Source organism: Porites lutea, chromosome 1 (assembly GCF_958299795.1).
Source record: "Porites lutea chromosome 1, jaPorLute2.1, whole genome shotgun sequence".
Lineage (NCBI taxonomy): Eukaryota > Metazoa > Cnidaria > Anthozoa > Scleractinia > Poritidae > Porites > Porites lutea.
Window position 1 is genome coordinate 11116232 of NC_133201.1, and position 23524 is coordinate 11139755.

Here is a 23524-nt window from a genome sequence, read left to right on the forward strand (position 1 = left end):
ATCGAAGCCCATTCAATTAAGCACATCACGAATTTGGCCTTTTTTAAATGTTAATCAAGTCATTACGTTAGTGATCGCTTCTCCTATTGGTGAGAAATTGATATATGACGATGGAAGCGCGATCTCCCAAACAAAAACAACCCACCCTCCTAAATTTCCATCTTTTCTCAATGTCTTTGTAAAATTTATCTAATAAATTACCTCAAAAACTGCCGAGATATGAGCGTTTTAAAAGATATTAGCACCAGCAAAATTTTGCCTTTCTTTATGTTTTTAGTCATGAATAGGTGTCCCCCGCGACACTTTAAAAGTCATTTAGTTAGTGATCGCTTCTCCTATTGGTCATGAATTGACATATGGCGATAGAAGTAGTATATGGAAAAATTAATTATAAGTAATAAAGGTGGCTGATATTAATGGCTGTTTGGTTCGGATCGGTGACCTTCTAAAAAGTCTCCGTTACGGGGCGTAACTCATATAATAGGCGGAACTTAGAATAGATAGCAGGAGAAGAATGCCTCTAGCAATTTTGTCTCTTATATTTTTGGTAGGTCATTGAACGTCCATTCAGAAGGGGCACTTAACGACTGTTTTTTCGGTGAAATAACTGTTTTAAGGTGCAAATATTGCGTTCACATTTCTAAAGCTAGAGAATGGCTAAAAAATTCTTGATAACCGTACCATTCGCCTAAGATATCCGGAGTTTTTCTATACTTACCAACGAATTTTGGAGATTGTGTTTTTCACATTTTAGGATTTATATTTAAAAAGGTCTTCTGAAAATTTCGGTATAAAGACAAAACGTCTAATGTTCTAATGAAAGTGAGACTGCTCCAAGTCTTTGAACTCTAGGACGGACCCATACGGGTAAACAGTTTCGATGAGACGAAAAAGTTACCTTAAACTTTATTTCGTGACAACTAAAGTTCCCCTAAGACATCTGAACACATAAAAAGGGTTTAGGGCAGCTCTGAATTAACCAAACTGGCTTCTAAAGCATATAGAAAACCATTTGAGACTTTCCTGAAACATTTGGTAGTTGGCATGGCCGCCCCTGATCTCTGATAAGCATATGGCAAGTTTGCCTTTAATGTCATTAAGTAGGTGATCTCTTATCCTATTGGTCACAAATACTGGCCATATGGCAATAGAAGTGACTGATTGAAAGGAAATTTACTAGAATAAGGTGGCTAATATTAGTGGCTGGTTGGATGGAATCATCGGTGGTCTTCTAATTAATAAGATCTCCGTCACGGGGCGTAACTCATGTCGATAGTAGGTGGAACCTACAATAGATTGAAGAACTCGAATACCACCAGGAATTCTGTCTCTGTTGATCCAGTGACGAAAAAATTCCTTGAAACTATAAAAAATCCAGTTTCTGATGTCGATCGATCAAGAACAAGTCCATACCTCCAAGATACTTAAACTAGAAATACGCATCTCGGAAACCCTCGCGAAACTCAGTGTATCACTTAAGTTAGCCCTTCAATGAAATAATTTCGAGGCGAAAGGCAATTATGTAAGGCTACTCATGATTTAAACTGGTTTAAATGAGCTGAGATGAGTGCAATTTAACCTCCACTCACCTTTTCGCCAAACTCCGGGGCAAGTGTCAAATGAGCTGTAAGGAGTTCCGATGCATGGAGACTATTCTATTTCTTTTAAACAAGTCATTAAGATAGTGATCTTCTTCTATTGGTCATGAACTGACATATGCTGTAGAAGTGATCGATGGAAAGTTAATTACTAATACAGTTGGAGGATATCAGTGGCTGTTTGGTCGGGATCGGCGATCGTCTATGAAATCTTCGTTACGGGGTGTAATTCATTTAATGGTTCGGACGGGACCTACAATAGATTGAAGAATTCAATTGAATGCCGCTAAGAGTTCTATCTCTTTTATATGTTTGATAGATCAATAAACGCCCTTTCAGTTAAGCACATCACGAATTTGCTCTCTAAAAACGACTTTCTTTATTTAATTTTGTCCATGCATGTCTTTTTATTTTTCTGGGTCGGAGACGTGGAGCCTGAGTTAAACATTATTAGCACGCTGATCTCCAGCCCTTTTATGTCGTAATGTTGTTAAACTGTCATAGTGCCGTCCATCAAAAAGGAGTGTATTAAATGGCCACCGGTGAACTCTATGCTACAAAAACCAGAATAAACCCAGCCCTTTATGAACCACCTGGTAGCAAACTAGCTATACGTTGTCTATTTTAAGTTGAGTTTCATAGTGCCAGATTAACAACTTAGCCGTTGAAAGGGGGGAGGGAAAATTAATCGCATATATTATAGATTGAAAGGTTTGTGATATCAAATAAACCGTAAAATCGAAAAAAAAAAATCTTCCAATACATCCTTTAAAGACTCTTAACTTTTAGAGAGCAAAATCGAAGGGAATGACTTGCGCTGTTGATTAAATTTTTAACAAACTTACTTACTGGTAGATAATTTCATTCGACCGATTTCGGAACTGTTTCGTGATCAAAGCGCTTTGCGAGAAGCGACAATTCATTTTGAATACGAAAGTGGTCCAAAATTTTATTAACTAAAATATTCCTGCTAAGGACCGCGGTGTGGTTGAAAACCCAATTCTTATTTTTTCTGGATCGTTAATAGAAATCATTCATTCCAACGGATCGGAAGAAACTCAACAACCTACACAACTGTATCGTGCGTGTAAGGTAATTTCGTTGTTGAGCGAGGTGCAGGATTGCAGAAAATTCATTCAGTACTTATTTCTTATCTTTTAATTTGTTTTAATGCAAAAATGGAAATGGTGTTTACACGTTTTATTCATTTGTCCTCTATTGGATAACGGCAAATTCCTGCAGACTCCCCAACCTTTAGAACTTACACTCTAAGCAACATAACCTTACGTTCCGTAGGTCATGGAAGCTAGACAAATAGTCTTCTAGGGGGTCTTCATGGAAGCTAGTCTTCTTTGCCCTCTTTATGATTGAGCACCTCCATGTTCAATAGGCGAATCTTTGTTTACATTTTGCCTCATTAATTAACAAATGCTTTTCTCTAAATATTGTATAAACATAGCCATGCTAGTAATCTCGAAAAATATGAGCCGGATATACCGCATGGTTTCGGAGAAATTATCTTTAAAACACTCGAAATTTTAGAAAGAATGTATGGCTCCTTTAATATAACTTTTTGCAACCTAAACAATTTCCCAGTTTGTAATGGCTCATATTTCCTTCAATATTGCTTGAAAAGAGATGGAAATCGTGCAAATTGCTCCAGTTATAATCAACTCTTTCAACTTTTAAATTTAGTTCGTATATACGGCCACGACTTTCTTGAGTCAAGTCGTGAACCGATGACGAAAAATGTGAACGATGACATCAGCAAAGATTCGCCTATAGTCCTGATCGGGCAATAATTACAAGAGTGTTCAGACTCTTTATGGAGATTTCTTTGAAGATCACTGAACCTAACCAAAGAACATGGAGTCACTAGTCACCTTCCAAATTTGGAATTCTGGCAGTCGGAGTTTTCTCCCCATCAGTCGATCCCAGCTGAGCAGTAGGAAAAACTAAAAAATATATGCACATAATATATAGATTTAGCCAGGGCTATAAGCGAGGTTCCCATTAGTAAATTTATAATTTAAATCAAACAATAAACCTGTATTCCACAGATCAGCTAACTTTAGAGCACATTCATGTGACTTTTGAGGGAAAGGCTAAGTGATTTTAGAAACAAATAATTTGAAAACAGCCCAAGAGTGAACCAAATTTTACATCGAGTTGATAGCCTCATATGTACACCCAAAAAACAGCAATAATCTTCGATAACATTTGAGAGCCATAATGGCGCTTGATCTCCGCAGATTAATTAGGCCTGGAAAAAAAAATCTGGCCGAATTTTTTGCGTTCGACAAGTTTACTTTACAAGATCTTGCCAACAAATTTGGGTGCGTGTAAACGAACCTTTTATATCATTTATACATCACATACGAGGTGAAACAGTACTATGAGACACTGCTTCAAGTTTTATCGTACAGACCTCGACCAGAATGCAGTATTTCACAATTTTGCAATACAGATTGTACTCATTCAATATTCAGGACGATAGAAGCACGCGTGGGCTTTTAGCTAAACCGGCGTTAAAAAAAAATTCCAAAATCACCTATAAGGCCAGCCGGTTCTCACTTTTGCGGTGCGAGCTGTGGTCAAGTGTTTGAATGAACATTAATAGAGTTATAATAATAAAAAATTTATTATGCTTATTTTCTTATTTAATGGTTTTATCGATGTGTATATCTTCAAAAGCGTTTGATACGCGCGGCATTTTGAGTACTCCTGCAAGCGATATTCACTGAACGACTGAAAACAAACGGCACAGCGATTAAAATTACAAGAGAGACTTCTAACAGTCAATAAAAGAAATATAATTTGGTGAAACATATTCAGAGACAACAATTTTCATTCACGAAGACAAGTATTAAGAGCGGCTCCGCGCAAATATCAACTAGACGTGGAAATAGTCAAAAAATGACCTGGCCTCAAACTAAGCCAGAATAAATCCCTATGGGCCCTAGTTACAAAATCGTTGGTTAAGTACGATCGAGTGAATAATATTTTTTTAACAAATTTTTTCCTTCCCGAGGCCTAAAATGGGCAAAAATCATGCGAAATTAGAGTCATATTCAGTAACTCGTACATTTTAAAATAAAGTTGGCTACTAAAATATAATGACACTGCATATTCTTACTATCTTTCCTCTATAATTTTAACTGATTAGTTCGCGATTTGGTCAACAAGAGATTTTTGAAGAAATTTTCAAAGTTGTTAGCTCAAAATCGCTTAATCAACCGTCAAAATTTAGCACTTTTTCACGAGCTATAAAAAAGGATTGGTACATGGCTTCTATGGCTTTGAAGACCAAGGCTTGTTTAGTCTGAAAGAGCATTCTTTTATCTTTAAACTAGCGAAATAAAATTTTTGGGTAAATGAAATCACGAGCGCTGACAAAGCGAAGCAAATGTAAATGTTACACTAAAAACGGGCGAAAAAACGTGACCTCTGACCGAAGCACAACCAAATGCGAATTACGGTAGGCGCCAAACCTTTAAGTGGCTGTCCACCTAAGAGCGGTCCGGCGAGTTTGGGATCGCCAGTAAACCTTCCCTTTATATTTTGTGGGTGAAAAGGACTTAATGAGGAATGATTAAAATCTTTCAAAATCTTTTTCTGTGCTTCGCTACAGCACAAAACCTCTTTCCTGTCTGAGAGCGCTTTTTCAACTTTATTCAATGGCCAAAATTTAGTAATTTTAAAAGCCGCGCTTCTTCGTAACGGATAAATATCGCGAAATTCTACATAGTACAATGGATTTAGCTGCATTTGACTTCTCCTATAACGGAATCTTGGATAATTTGACGCAAAATTAAATTAAATTAATAAGATCAAAGACGAGCCACTTTACGGTTTTTTTTCTCCCTTGACAAATTCCTCCAAAGTAAAAGCTAAAATCTCCAGCGGTACAAAAATCACAGGCAAAATACACTTCACAGCAAAGATCTTACCTTATTCTGTTAGAAAATAAAGTCAAAGGTGCGGGTATCATTCTGTGTCGGACGCGAACAAGCGTTTTTGAGAGCTCCTTTTGTCAATATTTACCTAAAATTAAAATTTGGCGCCTACACTTAAACTCATATGATAAGGCCGATATTTTTCCCACGGGGCAGAATCTTGGTATGCCTCGTCAAAATAACGTACATTTGTTGTTTTGTAAGCCATCTTAGGCCTGTAAACCGGCATAAAATGTCATAAAATACATGTAGGAATTCTTCATCTACTCGTATATTATTCAAATTTAAAAGCTCATTTACAGTGGGGTTGTCGATTTCAGCAATTTTCAAAATCCTAAAGAATACAATTCACTTCTGCTCAAACGAAGCCCGTTTTGAGTTTGGAGTCTCAGCAACTAAAAGGCTCTTTAAAGTGCTACTACGATCAAAATTTAATGTCAAGTTTGTTACAAAAACGCTTTCTTTTCAGCTAATCAGAAGTGACTGTACCTGTTTCGGTCATTGAAGTGAACTTTGGCGCCCTCTAAGGGAAAGTATTGAGCTTGAAAATGTAGGTTTTTCGCGTCCGCTATTACAAATTCATGTTCCAGTGACAAAGCTATTGTTCTCTGATTGTGACGTCATTTTCTGAACGCGGCAAGAAAACAAACCTGAACCGTGAGAAAACAGCGAGCGATTCTGAAAGCTTCGCTCGTCTTCGCCCGATTCTGGGATTGTGAAGGAGGAAATCATAGATTACGATGACTCTGTAGAACCAGCACCGACTGAATATGAGAAAGTCAAATACTAAGGGCAGCTAGCCTCAGAGAAGGAAAAAACACAATTCACAAAGTCGTATTTTATGCAGTTTGTGCCGACGGAGAGTCGGACTACTGGTAGGTGTATTTGTATACGTACTGGCTATAATAATAATGATAATAATACACAGGCAAGACGATCGAGAGTCAGCACCAATTTCACCTGCCTTCTAGCCACTCTCGAGTGTTCATTTATCCAAGTGAAGATAAAGTTTTCCTTTATAGCTCTACAAGCACAGCGAATCAGAGTGGGTACAGTTTTCTACGGAGCCCAGTATGTGCCATTCAAATTTTGCGCTCAATTTTTCCTGTCTCGACTTTTTTCTCGCCTTTAAGTTTTTTCCCTGACTTTTTTCTCGGCTTTTTCCCCGACGTTTTTCCCGACTTTTTTCTCGACTTTTTTCCCGACTTTTTCTCGACTTTTTTCTCGACTTTTTTCTCGACTTTTTTCTCGACTTTTTTCCCGACTTTTTTCTCGACTTTTTTCCCGACTTTTTCTGGACTTTTTTCTCGACTTTTTTCCCGACTTTTTTCCTGACTTTTTTCTCGACTTTTTTCTCGACTTTTTTCCCGACTTTTTTCTCGACTTTTTTCTCCACTTTTTTCTCGACTTTTTCCTCGACTTTTTTCTCGACTTTCCCCCCTGACTTTGGAGTAAATCCGCTGACATTTAAGCGCAAACAAAATGGCCGCAAGAATTTTTCGTTATACGATGTTGCTGTCTGTAGTAATTCCCTCTGCATGTGTTCTGCCAGGCTATTTCTCTCTCCCAGCACATGCAGAACGTGACGACATAATCGACCACTTCTTTCATCTAGGTCTGGGTTACAGCGAGATCTTGATGTGTTTGTTTCTTTTGCACGGTATTTGCTTAAGTATTCGTCAACTAAAGCGAATACTGAGATGTCGTGGTCTTGGAAGAAGAGCTAATAGCACTGATCCACGGCAGGTTTGCGAAGCTATCGAGGAGGAACTACGAGGTAGTGGTAGCACTATTGGGTATAGGCAAATGACTCAGAGGCTGGTAGTTGATCACGGGCTAGTTGTTGGCAAAGAGACAGTTAGAGAACTGATGAAGATATTAGATCCTTATGGTGTGTCCGCAAGATCAAGTCGGAGACTCCGGAGAAGGCGGTACAGCACAAAAGGGCCTAATCACATATGGCATATTGACGGATATGACAAGTTGAAACCGTTTGGTTTTTGTGTACACGGTGCAATTGACGGCTATAGCAGAAGAATCATGTGTTTAGAAGTTGGTCCTTCTAACAATGATCCCTCCGTCATAGCCCAATATTTTGTGGACACTATCAGGCAAATCGGTGGAACTGCCAAGATAATACGTGGTGATGGGGGAACAGAGAATGTTTATGTCGCTGCTGTACAGCGCTTCTTTAGACGTGATAGGGACGACAGTTGGGCTGGAGATAAAAGTTTCTTATATGGAAAATCCGTTGCTAATCAGCGTATAGAGGCTTGGTGGGGTATTCTAAGAAGAGGCTGCTCGGACTGGTAGATCCGTTTTTTCAAAGATACGAGGGACTCCGGTCTTTACTGCGCAAACGATGCAGTACAGGCTGAATGTCTTAAGTTTTCCTTCATGCCTCTCATTCGCAAAGAGCTTTATAAAGTGGCTGTATTGTGGAACTTACATAAGATAAGGCCAACGAACAATGCTGAGTCTCCAAGTGGTCGACCAGACATGCTTTATTTTGTGCCAGACGTCACTGGGGGAGCAGACCTTAAACAAGATGTGGACATTGATGATATTGAACTTGCGGAGCAAAGATGTCGCTATAGGTATGCAGAAAGTGGCTGTTGTGTCGAGTTCACTCAGTTAGCATCAATTACATCAATTATAATGCAGGAACAAAACCTTGATATGCCTGAGACAGCCTAAGATGCAGTCACCTTGTACTCTACCTTACTTCAGAGCATTGATGATTTAGTATAATAGCATGTTGCCAGTCTCTCGTATGAACTGACGTAGATGATGTAAGGAAGGGGAGAGGGGGGGGGGGGGGGGCAAACGTTAATCGCAAACTCGCAAGGAGAAATGTATAAAACCAGCAATACAGCATCTTGACTTAATAAAAGTTCGAAACACTAGATTTACAAAGTGCTAGGTCTTGTAAAACTCCAATAACACAGGATCGCACCAACTATATAGTGATTTTAGCTTTACGATGACGGCGAGAGACAATTTGTCACTTGCGACCAAATTTTCATTTTACCTGTCGTTTATAGCGTATATAATATCTACACATAAGTAGAGTGATCAAACAAAAGGTCTGTAGGCCGGGCCTACAGGTTTATTGGCTGGCTACGCCCCTGTTAGTTGTTTACTAACTTGCTCGGTCATTAAAGGAACGTAAGCATACAGGGGGGGTGGGCGGAGGGGGGCTGTAGTAGTGTTCCAGGCGTTCGGCACTCATGTGTTTTTCAGCCTTCGCAAGTGCATGGGTTACTGCAATTTCCAATTTCAAGCAGTTAAAAAAGAGGCCATGTTATCAAAGCAGAAAATGACTTAGCTTTAGCGAATAACTGTTTATTAGAGAGCTTTCATGTTGAGCTCGCCAGGGTCCTTGCCAGAACAAGGATGTTAGACAAGTTTCCTTTGTTTATGTTCAGATTGTCGTGGCTTTCCTGAGCTGGCAGAATTCTGGACAAAGAGACAGACAGGTTAGGTTTGACTAGTTAGTGAGCTACTCACCTTTAGAAGCAGCCAAGCAAGCCATGGTGTCTGTCCAGACACGGGCAGCTTAGTCAACAGAGATTGGCCGATTACTGTAGAAGCGATCTTTGTTTGATAGCTTCATGTAATTTGTAATAAACATTTGATTTGTTAATTCTGAAGAAGAACCTCACTACTTCAATGCCCGGTATTTCATCGAACGCCTTTCTTTCAAAACGAAATCGCTTAAGGCCAGGTCACTTCGGTTCTACCTGTTTCGGCCAACCCAGTAAAAAATGAACTGTAATCTTTTTTCCGTTTGTTCCAGTGATGTGGGGCATGTACCCCAGTCTGCAATATGAAAATGTTGAGCAAAACCTATGAATCAAATAAACTGTCCTTTATTTGTGACAAAGTACTTTAAAAACACAATGGTTGTTAAGGTTTAGGAAGGAAACCTACTTAGACACCTAATTTACAAGTTAAGTTATTACTGAGCTACATTACCTCAAAGTCAATAATATCAATTTCCAGATGGATCGAGGTGAGGAAGGGGAAGGAGGAGGGAACTACTGTTATATTTTGGCTATGATTAGGTAACTGCCATGGGATGAAGGATGATTTTACAGTGGTTATCGTTCCTTTAAAACAGGATTCCTCTCGGTATTGCTGTCCCTAGATAAGGTACCCGAAAAGTAAGCAAGTGCCGTGCAAAAGAAACAAACACATCAAGATCTCGCTGTAACCCAGACCTAGATGAAAGAAGTGGTCGATTATGTCGTCACGTTCTGCATGTGCTGGGAGAGAGAAATAGCCTGGCAGAGCACATGTAGAGGGAATTACTATAGACAGCAACATTGTATAACGAAAAATTCTTGCGGCCATTTTGTTTGCGCTTAAATATCAGCGGATTTACTCCAAAGTCAGGGGGAAAAGTCGAGAAAAAAGTCGGGAAAAAAGTGGAGAAAAAAGTCGGGAAAAAAACTTAAAGGCGAGAAAAAAGTCGAGACAGAAAAAATTGAGCGCAAAATTTGAATGGCACTTACTGGGCTCCGTAGTTTTCAGTTCAGCTAAGTTTCAGTTCTAAAGCAGCCAGCTCGTTGTTATATGCATGTGTGTTTTTTTACCATCTTAAACGGACTGCTGTCCTTTGTTATTGAAAATTTAATTGTTACTTTAGTGTTGCGTATCTGAGCTGAGGATTTTAAAATTAGATCTAATGTTAAGTTCTCTTTGTCAGAAAAGTTAATTTACTCATTTTCAATATAAAAAGATAAATAAGGGGATCGCTCGCTCTTGGTATGGTATATCAATTTAAAAATTTTCAGTGCTGACATTAAAGACTGTCACATTCTTTGTAGCTCATGTTTTTGTGAAAAGGCTGTGTCTGCCTATGCCTTCCCTATCGATTGACTGCAGATCATTATTGCAACTTATAAATTGCAGCACTAATAAAAATTCAGAGATTTCACCTCATCCAACTATTGTCAATGATATCCCCTTGTATTCCCATAACTTTTATAGATTACTTTATGAAATTGTTGTATGTGACGTTTTTTTTTTTTAATTTATTTATTATTCAAACCCAGGTGTGCATATTTTTTGGATGCTCTCTTTACTGGGACCAGCTTTGAAGCTTTGGCTAGACAAGAAAATATATACAGTGGAACAGTTAACACAGACATGTTATGATGTCTATATTATCTGGGTGTCCGTATTAAGTTAGCTCTCTAGAAAAAAGTCACAGACACATGATTTATTTGATATATAGCATAAACGAACAAGGAGGAAGAAGGGTTGGAACAATGACTGTAGCAAAAAGCTAAGGACATGAAACTTCTTGAGTAGGAGGCAGAAAATTTATCAAAGGACTACAAACAGGGGAAGAAAGAAAGACGTATCAAAATCAAATGTGTCCTGCTATTTGGCTGCAGATGTTTTGGTAATAAAATCTTATTAAACTGTGAACTTGGTACAATGTCTACAATTGGCATATTATTGTGATAAGAAAAATAGAAAGTGCCTGGGTAACCAGTGTCTGTAAAGCTGGATTAAGAGTATAAAGGAATTTCTGACTTGAAACACAGAAAAGTGGTTGTTGTCCACATTAACTACTGTGCCTACTAAGCCGGTTAATTTCAAAGAAAAAATGTATGCTTTTCCTCAGGATAAACAAAACTGCCTGTTATATTAAGTGGGTGTCTGTAGATCATAGAGTGGGTTATCACTGCATTAATAAATTATTATTTGCAACTAACTTTATGTATTGAAAAACTAAATGGTTCAGTACATCACTAGGTTGCACGATTCTGCTGATAACACAGTGTGCCATAAATTCACTTGCCTCTAGGAAGAACTGTTAAACAGTGGAAATTATGTTCATCATGGAGGCCCATCCCTGATTGCGCTCTGTGGGTTTTTCTTGCTGGTTTTTTCCATTGTAAAATATTATTAGAAACTAGCATTTTTAAGAGTTAAAACCCCTAAGAGGGCCTGGGAAGCAGTTTTTAACATGCGCGTGCCGGTGACCACCTACGTTGAGGTAGGGGGGGGGGGGGGGGAGGGGGGGAGAGCAAATTTGGCTGTTCTCTCTTTGTGGCTGTTTAAAACTGCCAGATTACTGAACCTTTCTTGACTCAATGTTGAGCAGAAATAAATAAATTTCATACATTTCAAGCCGCTGAAAAGTGCCTTTCTCCTGCTGAGCGTGATTGCACATGCTGAATCCATCATTAGAAGTTTGCAGATCATGATATTACACTGTAGGTTCCTGTAACGTCTTCATTTTGTCTCGCATGTCATTGAAATGTACCAGAGACCACATCATCAGCTGATATAATTCGTTTTAAAGAAACCGTAGTTCATGGAGTAGTCCAGATTTAATTAAGAACCTTCATCAAAAAAGACTATTCCGCATTGTTGCAAATGCTACATAGCTTTGCTTTGAAAATGCAGAAATCTAGGACGATTGACTTTTTGAGGCTTCCCATGCATCAGACTGATGGGATCAAAACGGACCAATAATAAATTTAGATGCTGGAAGATTCTTATTCCAACAAAGATACTATTCATATGAAAATGTATATTACAATGGAACCTCTATAACGAAGTCCTCGGTCTAACAAACTATTTTTTTTTACTCCAGTAATAGTAAAATATAAGGCAGTATGAAAAAGAACCTCGATATAAGTTAACAAATCTTGTTATAATGAACATATTTTGCCGGTCCCTTGGCCCTTTGTTATATCAAGGTTCCACTGTACTTAATTTTATTTATTTATTTTTCAAAAAGTGGGGAAGCCCTTTTGCCCTGTGTGGGTCCCTCTAGCTTGGCTCAGGCTATATAATACCCCCAAAATTGATTATCCTAAATCAGGCAACAAAGAACAATAAAATTGCAGCCTTTAAACAGTATTACAGCCTTTGGCTTGTTTATTGTAATCACTGGTATGACTAAAAAATAATGGATTTGTATATTGCACACGGTACATAAGACCAAAACTTGTCCTCCACGTTCTTAGCTGGGGCCTCACATTTATCTTGTGATCAACAAGTGTGCAGATCAATTGTTACAGTAGGGTGGACAGTGCCTCTGTATGTGGTAAGGGACCATGAAGCTTCCTCATTTATAGTAATAACATTAGTCTATCCAATATGAAAAGATACACCAAGGTTTTTTGAAGTAGCAAGGCTGTGCTCTAAGAAAAATTGAAAGGAGCCCAGTGTTCCGGACCCATGAAATCCTGGGCGCCCAGCACATGATTTCTATGAAAAAATTTCCTAGTTGCCCCGGAACAACAGTTAAGCACCACGGGCCAACTGGGTGCTGGTAGAGCACAACCTTGAGTAGTGAAACATAAAGCAGCAGTGATGAGCAGGGGCCATGAAACTATCTCATACATGTACATAACCCTCAGTTGCAGTAAATATTTCAGTGACCAAGCCTTGGTGGTTATTCATTTTTAACTTGCAATCTGTCAGTCACATCACTTCAGTGATTCAGTGCAAGAGTGCCCCTGTGTTGGAGTTTACATCTCAAATTATGATATACTATAATTATAATTATTATAAGTATTCAATGCGAGATTGCAAAACGTTTCGTTATTCACTCAAAAGAATAACAATACACAACATTCAAGATAGGATCATAATTTTATTTTAAAGACCACGTCAGTAAATGGTTATAATTCTTGCTGTATTTTTCAAAATTGCAAATTAAGAATTTGTTCATGCTTAGCGTGCGTATATCGAGTTATGGATGCACGCGGGAAGTTTGGAGAGCACGAAAGATGCGTAAGAGTTGCACGAGGCGATAGCCGAGTGCAACTCTAGCTTCTTGAGTGCTCTCCAAACTTCCCAAGTGCATCCATAACTCGATATACGCACAGCTAAAAGCATGAGCAAATTCTTTTATAACATAGCTGACAAAAATGCTTGCTTTTTGATTAACTACAAAATTCTCGTAACGCGCGACACAATAACAAACGGTTCTATTGGCTGTTCGCGAACACGCAACAATCCTCCAGTTTGAATGAAAATATTCTTTTTGTAAAAGTGAGAAAGAAAATTTGCTTCTTTATTCGTTGACGATCAATGGAAACTAAGCAGAAACAAAGGTAAAAGAGTCTTAAAGTTCACCTAAAGTTAAAATACTAACATGTTCGTAAGAAGTCGTGGAGTATGGTTTGGATTTGCTGAAAAGATGTTTACGTTTTGCTCGGCTAAATCCAGAAAATATGTTTTTAGCGAAGACGACTGTTATCCTTTTTTAAACTTATATTCATTTACGAACATTGGCTGGTCATTACGGCTTCTTGAGAAGACCTGGCAGCAGTTGTTTTTGTGAGTAGTAAATTTATGTCTTCTTGTGTAATTTGTGTTGTTATTGCGAGATAAATTTTCCTGCTTAAGTCGGATTGTCCCGGGAGATAACAAAATGCATAACAAATTTAAAAACAACAATAAAAACAGAGATTTTGCCTTTAAATGTTGTTGATGACCAGTTGGTGTCTGTTCTGTTCCCAGTGAATGTCTTTCAGCCAAAATTTGCTGCAGCTTGTCTTCGACAAATTGGCGAAACGCGCAACTTGCGAGTTTTTTTTAATTCGGCTTTATTTTTGCTGCTTGTTGGATCAGGACCTAAAAGGTCAATGCCGATAGAAAAATTGGGCAGTACTTCACTGGTTTCTTCCATATTTTAAAGAGAAGGAAAAGTGCACTGCAGCTTAAAAGACAACAACTTTGCAGCCAGGTTAAAAAAAATGCTTACGTCGTGTTATTTTGTTCATAGCGGCTCAATAGGACTTATACAGGGCAAGCACGCGCGCTATGTTATAAAACAGTTTTCTGAGAAGCCAGGTGTCTTTGCAGCAATGACACTGTACCATGCGTATCAAGGCTATTTCAAGCTACTTTCTCTACTTTTGTCACAAGCATTGTGCATTCGTAATTGATTAGTTCATCATCTTTGACATTTTGATAATGTTCATGGTCTAACTCGCTTATTCCCTCTTCAATTTGATCATCGCTTAAATGCTGCAATAAACTTATGAAGCGGCATCGATATCGTTCGTACAGCTTGGATTTCTTTACCCCCAATGAAAAGGAGAACTCCTCTTGAGAGAGGTTGGCATTCAAACCGATTTTTCTCAGTAACGGAGAGGAGATTTCCCTCTCTCGCTCAAAACATTGGGTACTAAGCGTTTTTAAACTTTTAAATGACGGGAGACTGACCTTGACGGTGTTTAACTGCACATAAAAACCCCCGGGGCGAAGACTACGAAGTATTCCCTTATAAACAGCATCGGGATTTACAAAATGATGTGCACTTATAGTAGCTAGCACTCGGTCAAAATTCTCGCTAATTTGCGGATTGGAAAAAAATTCTTCAGCTGTTTTCAGAATCGGGTAAACCCCTTTCTTTTGTCGAGCCACTTCTTGCATCTCCACGCTGGGGTCTACACACCAAATAGGATTGTGAAGCCCTGATAATTCAAAGAGATCTTTGGCAATGGCGCCTGTTCCACTACCAATGTCAGCGACCACGTGCTCTGGCTTTAAGTCCAAACATTTCATTAGAATGGGAATGTAACCTTGGTGAGTTTCTTTGAAGAAGTGGTCATACTTGTTTGCAATATTGCGATAATGATCTGCAAAGAAGAGCGAGAGCCTTAATTTTTTTCCCTTACATGCATTTTACAAAACTGAATAAACTTAATGAATAACAGTCCAGTGTCCGTGTACATGTCTGCCCCCTGTGATATTTTTCTGTGTTTCTTTCTGTTGAGTGACTTTAAATGTCTTGATCATCCAGGACATTCTGTTACCCCACGTACGGGGAGGCTCCGCCCCAAGGTCCGATCCCTTACCCTTTTATATACCATTTTTGACAAAATACAGTGGAACCTCTCCTCTCTCCTTTGGGACACCTCTATTCAAGTAGCACCTCCATTCAGGAGACACAAAACTTGGTCCCGGAAAAATGTTCAGATAATCTCTGTGTTTGTTACCTGTATTCTGGGTCCCGAAAACTGGGTTTCACCTCCCTTCAGGGGACACCTTGGCAATCAAAAAGTGACTGACCACAAAAACCGTGCATAAGTCTAAGTGTTTACTAGTCACAATGGCGACAGCTTCAAACATGAATTAACTCACTTAAATCGATGTCCTGCACTTGCGGGAATCAAAACACAACATCGCAGATATAAGTTGATCATGGTTTTATATATATATATCTAGCTGCTTGAAATAATGACGCCTTTTTCGGCTGTAATAAAGATATTAATTTTTTTGGTTAAATAGTAACAAAGCCCAGCCCAACCTTCATTCAGGGGACACCTCTATTCAGAAGACACTTCTATTGACAAAAAGTACCCCTTTCACAAACTTAGTTTAAACCTTTGCATTCCTTTTAAGTACTGTAAATGCACTGTCCTTAAAATATGAATAAATCACAAAACCACAACGTTTTCTTGACTTTTTTACAGCCATAAAATGCTTCTGTTGGCCCTTTTAAGCCCTTTTATGACGAAAATGACAAATTTCCCTACCCTTTCATGTATTTCAACAAGTTAAATCCCTACCATTCAGATATATTTGAAGCTTGAAATAGATAATAATAATAATAATAATAATAATAACAACAATAATAATAACGATGATGATAATGCTAATGACAATGACAATGATAATGATAATGATAGTGATAGTGATAATGATAGTGATAGTGATAGTGACAGTGATAGTGATAGTGATAGTGATAGTGATAGTGATAGTGACAGTGATAGTGATAATGATAATGATAGTGATAGTGATAGTGATAGTGATAGTGATAGTGATAGTGATAGTGATAGTGATAGTGACAGTGATAGTGATAGTGATAGTGATAGTGATAATGATAATAATAATGATAATAATAATGATAATAATAGGTGCAAGTCTTCCATGACAGGAGTTATATGGCCGGATCTTCCTACTCTTCATACTCTGAACACGTTGCAGCTAAACCTATTTCGGAATTGGATGGGTAGTCCACAGTATAACCTGTAACAATAATCGAAGAGAAACATGATGAAAGCATTGACCATCCTCTTAAGGTGATCTTTGCTCAGATACTTCCTCAATCTTCCAATAAATCGAATCGCCAGCATAACCGTTAAACATGTTTCATTAATATGATGACAAAAATTAAGCTGTCTATCTAGGGTGACATCAAGATACTAAAATCTGTCTGATGGTTGCACTCTAGCGTTGCCAGTTGAAAAATCACTAAGAACTGGGTTCTTGACGAAACGAGAACTTAACTCAATTAGCTGTGTTTTAACAGGATTGCACATTAACTCAGTTATCGTAGGTATTGGCCATTCTATAACTTCAATAACACATATGTACACTTGGTGGGGTTGTTTAAAGCTGGGTTAAGATAATCCAAGGTTAGTGCGAAATTTTAACTCAGATATAAAAGCTTAGAAAAAAGAAGACATTCTTACTCTTCTCGTCTACAGTTTGATGATTGGATACACTAAACAGAATAGCAAAAATTATCAATACAGCCTTGGAACAATCGGGTCCACATGACAGATGTTCAGGGCCGGACATTGATCAAGCGAATCAATAGTAAAATGTATCGTTGAGAATCATCTGCATAGAACGTAGAGCAGAGATTATGTTTTGAATAGGAGCTGTATATACGGTGAACAAGAGAGGTGCAAGTATCGACCCTTGCGGAACTCCAAATTCTAACCTCCGACTCACTAGGTGTCGTATGTTACCAATAATAACAGTCGATTGTGTCCGACCGGTGAGATAAGACGAAAACCATTTAGCACTGTGAGGGAAAATCCCAAGTAACTACTGGGTCTACCCAAGAGTAAAGTCTGGTCTAGGGTGTCAAATGTGGCTGACAGATCTAACATTACTAAAACAAAATCTTGCCGAAGATCAATAGTCCTTAGAACATGATTCATCCCTCACAGCAGCACGGTCTCGGTGGAGTGATCTTCGCGGTAGGTGGATTGCATAGAAGGCATAAAAAATATTCTTCTCTAAGTGTGAATGTGTTTGAACCCCGACAACTCTCTGGATGACTTTTTCTTGAAAAGGTATATTGGCTACAGGTCGGTAATTTTTGAAAATATCCTTGTCAAGGTCAGGCTTCTTCCAATTTAGCACTGGACGAATCGAGAATCTTTAAGGGCATAATTTATATAATGCCAGGTTCCCCTTTCAGGCTGAGCCTCCCCGTATATAAGCTTTGATAGATTGTGCAAGCATAATTTTTGGCATAATTCGTCATTAAGAGCATAATTTTCATTCATTTTCCGAAAAAAGCACTGCTAACGTAATACACCACTTCCACATTTCTCATAATGCACCTTATTTATCCCCAAAATTTTGCATAACCATTGTTTCCAATTTCTCTTAGGACGGCTGTAATACCCAGGAGAAATGAAAAACAAAGGTTATGTAAAATTTAGGGCGCCGAATAAGGTGCATAATAGGAAATGGGGAAGTGGCGTATTTGCATTTTTTGTTAGTTTTGAATCGCAAATTTGTCATTTGTTTATCATGCAACCATCTTTTTCTAATCCGAGATCACTGTTACAGGCAAATTTAAGAAACAAAATCAATTTTTTGTCTGCTTATAGTCACATTCATTGGACCCGGGTCTAATGGAAAGTGGCCCAGGTCTCTTTCCACAGGACTTTCTAGTACGATTACCTAAGATGACGTCCGCGTGTTGATTGATAATTGTTTGGGTTTTTATAGTTGTTAGACAATGAATTGCCCACTCTTAAAGTTTCCATTGCCTTTTATTTGTTTGCTGCGTGGTTATTGAGGTGCTTTTACTTAACCCTCAGACGTACACGCAAATTCATACCCCCACCGTGGCACAAGGGGAGGGTGGGAGGGGGTAGATAATACCCCGCCCGGGAGTTTTTGATATGTTGCAGTATTTCGAAACGATTTTACCTTTAGTGGAAAGTCTTTGATCTTCTTAACAAGATGAGGTATATTTTATGCGTGGTGGCGCTGCTGGAGTCCTGTGACGTTACCAACAATGGCCACCATGTTGGATTTTACCAAGAATTGGAAATCAGGTGTAAACCGCGAGAAGTGGTGATTTTTTGTGCTTTACATGATAAATAACAGATAAAGAAGCACTTTGCATGATTTTAGCCAGAAGATTTGCTTTTATTGCTAAAAGAAGTTGAAAAAAACAAGTATTTTGACTCAAAAGTGGCTTGACCACCTGCTACTTATGACGTCATATCTTGTAACCATAGCAACTGACCATCACTAAACTTGTCCACTGAAAACTTCAGGAACTAACGTTTTATCCTCCAGGGAAAAACTCAGAAAAACCTTATCGGGAGGGGGGGGGGGTGGAGTCCACCCTCCCCCCCTCTACTTTGTACGTCTGAGGGTTTAAAAAAAATACGTTAAAGGCAGAAGCATAACTTCGGAAATTTTGGTAAAATGAGCATAATTTACAAAAAAATCAGCGTAACTATTGGCATAATCTTAGCTTAAAAATATACGAGCACTGCTGGTAACATATTATGCTACTTTTGCGAGCACAATCTATCAAAGCCTATAGGCCATTATAGGAAGTACCCCCCTCTCTCTTTGGGTTGTTATGCCATAACATTTACGAAGGTCGTTTGCGTGGCGACTAAGAAGCCACAAGCTACTGGCAAGCCAGGCAAAGGACTTCATAGGAAAAAACGAACAAACAAACAAAACCATGAGAGGACACAGAGGCTTTTTACTGGAAGTACCATCCCACGCAGGGATGTTTTCTCCGCGGGCAGCTAATCCGACTTAATCCCATTTAATATGTCGCGCTCCTCGAAAGTGCGAAAATTTTCTTGTCGTGTATTAGATTTCAGATACATTTTCTTAATCTTCATTTCGTGCCAGAATAAATTAGTTTGCGCGCAAAGGGCTCCTAAAAAAACTCACAAGGTTTGTCCCACCTCGAGTCCACCTTCTGGAGATACGCCGGCTTGGTAGCTGGAATACATTGCCGAGGCGAACATCTGGCATTTTTTCCTCCTCGTCGTATTTTCTTCACGACAAATTATGTTTATATTTGTAGTGAGAATGCAGCGCATATCAGTGGATTTTACTTCATGCGGCTTGCTACTTTTGAAAGAAGAGTGCCGGATTTCATCGTTTTGTTCATGTTTATTAGTGTTGGCAAATGTAAGGTAAATGAACCGACCACTGTAAGGTAAGAATTAAAGTTTTAAATTTGTTACTCGGCGAAAAATCGTGGAATTGGAATTCGTGAAACTCGTGAGTATTACCTCTGTTAACTAATGTCATGCGATGACTCCTCGCTTTTTCGATGCGTAACACGGATACAAGCGATAAATTTCTTTCGCAAAGTGAAGTATAATTTACTTAACAAGACCATTTGACGAATATTTCTCGTTATATGCTTTATTCATATTTGCTTGGCTTATTCAGACTACATGCCAGGAGTTTGATGACAATGTTTGTGTGCTATAATTATGCTGATAAGTTTTTGCACCTTTATATTGAAACTCATGTAAGCCAAACGTTTATCACCTCTAGCAAAACACTCTTCTATCATGGAGGAACTTTTAACGTCTTTCGGGGCTCTAATATGGTGTCAAATTTTTAGGGGAAACAAAGCTTGATTTTTGGCCAAACAGACTATAGCTTTTTTGTCTTTGAAGAGAGCGCGAGGCAAACGGCCATGATCACAGTGTAAGCCAGTGATTCTTTAGGTAGAGCTAACAAACATAGGCTGCACTTTAGGTGGCACACCCATGGGTGCAGTGTAACCCAGTGATTCTTTTGGTAGAGCCAACAAACATAGGCTGCACTTTAGGTGGCACACCCATGGGTGCAGTGTAACCCAGTGATTCTTTAGGTAGAGCTAACAAACATAGGTTGCACTTTAGGTGGCACACCCATGGGTGCAGTGTAACCCAGTGATTCTTTAGGTAGAGCTAACAAACATAGGCCGCACTTTAGGTGGCACACCCATGGGTGCAGTGTAACCCAGTGATTCTTTAGCTAGAGCTAACAAACATAGGCTGCACTTTAGGTGACACACCCATGGGTGCAGTGTAACCCAGTGATTCTTTAGGTAGAGCTAACGGACATAGGCTGCACTTTAGGTGGCACACCCATGGGTGCAGTGTAACCCAGTGATTCTTTAGGTAGAGCTAACAAACATAGGTTGCACTTTAGGTGGCACACCCATGGGTGCAGTGTAACCCAGTGATTCTTTAGGTAGAGCTAGCAAACATAGGCTGCACTTTAGGTGGCACACCCATGGGTGCAGTGTAACCCAGTGATTCTTTAGGTAGAGCTAACAAACATAGGCTGCACTTTAGGTGGCACACCCATGGGTGCAGTGTAACCCAGTGATTCTTTAGGTAGAGCTAACAAACATAGGCTGCACTTTAGGTGGCACACCCATGGGTGCAGTGTAACCCAGTGATTCTTTAGGTAGAGCTAACAAACATAGGCTGCACTTTAGGTGGCACACCCATGGGTGCAGTGTAACCCAGTGATTCTTTAGGCAGAGCTTACAAACATAGACTATACAGGTGTACATCAGATGGTAACAAGTTTTCCAGTTAAAACTTTGTCATAAAGTGCTATACCATGGCACTTCGACTATTTCATTATCGCGCTTGTTTTGACGCACAATTGATAGTCAGGAGAAGTCGTATTGTCTAAAACATTTACATTTTCTGTTAGGTTATAAGCGATTAAATCACATGCAGCGACGAACAAAACGCGAAGCCGTCAGATATTCTAGAACCGTGTTATTTACAGTGCTGTGCATTATTATTGCTTAACTAGCTAACTACGCGCTGATGGAAATAAGTTTCGGCCGCTTTAAATTTTGAAACATTTCACTGGTACTGTATGGTCATAATTGGAGCGGAAAGTTAGCACGCAAGCAAGGCGATTCTGCTGTGGTTTCTGTATTGTGGAAGATATTACGGCAATGAGGCTCCCGAGGTCCGTTCTGGAAATCACATCTACATGTAGGATGAAATGTATTTTGCGTGCAGACGTCTCCTTTTCCAGGTTAGGTTAAATAAACCGTACCAAGGGTTTGTTTAACAAAGCTCCCTCGAGACAGTTTCTTGGTGATTTTATTAATTTTTCCGATCTATTTTTTTTTCATCTCTATTTTCGCAGCTTTTGTGATACAAACTAAATTCATGCTTAGTTGTGATGGCATTACACTGCTTAATCATGACGGCTTTGGAAGAAACTGAATATATTGCGCTTCGCGATTTCGCAAAGTCGCTGCGGGAATAAAAAAATATTTTCTTCCAAAAAAGCGTTTTCACGCTTCTTTCTCTAGTCAATTATCTCGTTTGTCTTGTTTTCTCAAGGTCCTTGAGAACAAAATAAGACAATATTTTATTACCTACAACCTAAAAACTTGATTTTTGACCAGATCGAAACAAAAATGATCTCTGAAATGGAAGAAGAAAAGCCTTTGGCCTGCCGACGCAATCGTGTCTGTTTTGCTTTCATATGATGACATTTTCGTGACAGAAAAGTGTCGGGAAAAACACCTCGCGCTGATCATACGTGACAAAATCCGTCGCGCCTAAGCTAATTAAGAAAAGTCTCCTCGAAAGCTCCATACAATTCCTTATAACAAAATTATAAGGAATTGTATGGAGCTCTCCGGGATACTTACAGTGCAAGCCCTGTGTGTCTTCTCATGTCTTCTCGCAGGGTAAGTCTGCCTGTATATTCTGTGCTTTAATTTTTGGATTACAGTATAATGAAAGGCATATTTTCTTACCCAATACATCGAATGAACATGAATCCTTTCCTTCGGCATTAGTATCTTTAGAGTCTTCTTGTCGCGAGTTCATCATCTAATCGGGTGGCTTACAAATTCAGTCACTCCGTGCAATCTGAGGAATAAAAGATAATTTTGAACCAAAAACGCTTTCAGAAAGTATGAATAATGACATCACAAAGACTGCATGATTATGAAGGGAAGAAATGAAAAGACAATCGTTAGACCTTTATACGACCTTAAGCCCATTTTCCACATAAATTATCAGATAAACTCGATCGTTTCATTTGTCCACAAACGCGTGACTATCCTAGGGGGTGGTACTCCCTTATATAATGCAAAGGGTATGGATTTTGCGCCGTTTTTGTTTGAAAACGGGTATAGAATTTGCACATTTAGGTCTGCATTAGGGTATGTTCTTCGAGGGGAACGACGAAAGTGGCTGAACGTGTTAGTTGTTTCATTTCCAAATCATAAGAAAAGGAGAAATGGATCTTAAGAAATATTTTTGGTGGCGTCCAGGTCTGAAAACCGGTCTGGATTCTGGAAGCAACGTCCGAAAGCGGGGATGGAAAATGACATTTCTCAGGGATGTATATTATACTTATAACGGACGGGAAATGGTATTTGATGGGCGGGTAATATGAGAGGAACACTGTAGGAGAGGAAGACAGCATTGTTTTTCAGCCGGAAAAATCACAATGACGGCCGGATATTTTCCCCTGCTTGCGGCTATAATCTAGATTATCTACATCCCTATTTTCTTGGTCTAAACTAGGATCAAGATTTGGAGAACCGAGGGGCACATTCCCACCGAGATTTTCTCACGTAACGAAAGATACACGCTAGCAATTCTCAATGAAATCAGTCGAAAGTATATAAAACAAACCTTAATTAAAAAAAAAATGCTTAAAATAGCTAACTTTTGGGTAATTTATTCAGATGAAAGATTATAGATGAAAGTTGACTTCACCCGGATTAATCAGTGAAACGCAAAAAAAATTTTATATCTTTTGTTGGTCTTAAAAATATAATGCGGCAAGGGATCTCTTTGTCACCTGTGCTTTCAACCAGGGTCGTAACGAGCTATATTTTAGTTATAATTAATCCCTTTTCTACGCAAGATATAATTAGGATTAGTTCCCGTTCGCTAAATGCTGATCACAACTCCGATCCCTGTCACG

The 23524-nt window shown here is 38.9% G+C and overlaps 1 protein-coding gene across 3 annotated transcripts in view; it reads right to left on the reverse strand.

Moving 5' to 3' along the window:
- LOC140944949 (demethylmenaquinone methyltransferase-like) overlaps positions 1 to 23524 on the reverse strand; it is a 102669-nt gene that overhangs the window by 25660 nt on the left and 53485 nt on the right. Inside the window, exons 3-4 of one of the 3 annotated variants that reach the window (XM_073394067.1) lie at positions 22341 to 22455; positions 14372 to 15174 (exon numbers count right to left, since the gene is read on the reverse strand). The exons of the other annotated variants lie outside the window; for them this stretch is intronic. Of the exons in view, the coding sequence (XP_073250168.1) occupies positions 14429 to 15174; positions 22341 to 22416 (822 nt within the window). The 5' untranslated portion in view covers positions 22417 to 22455 and the 3' untranslated portion in view covers positions 14372 to 14428. Of the gene's footprint in view, positions 1 to 14371; positions 15175 to 22340; positions 22456 to 23524 lie in introns of those variants that run through there. 3 annotated transcript variants of the gene reach the window in all.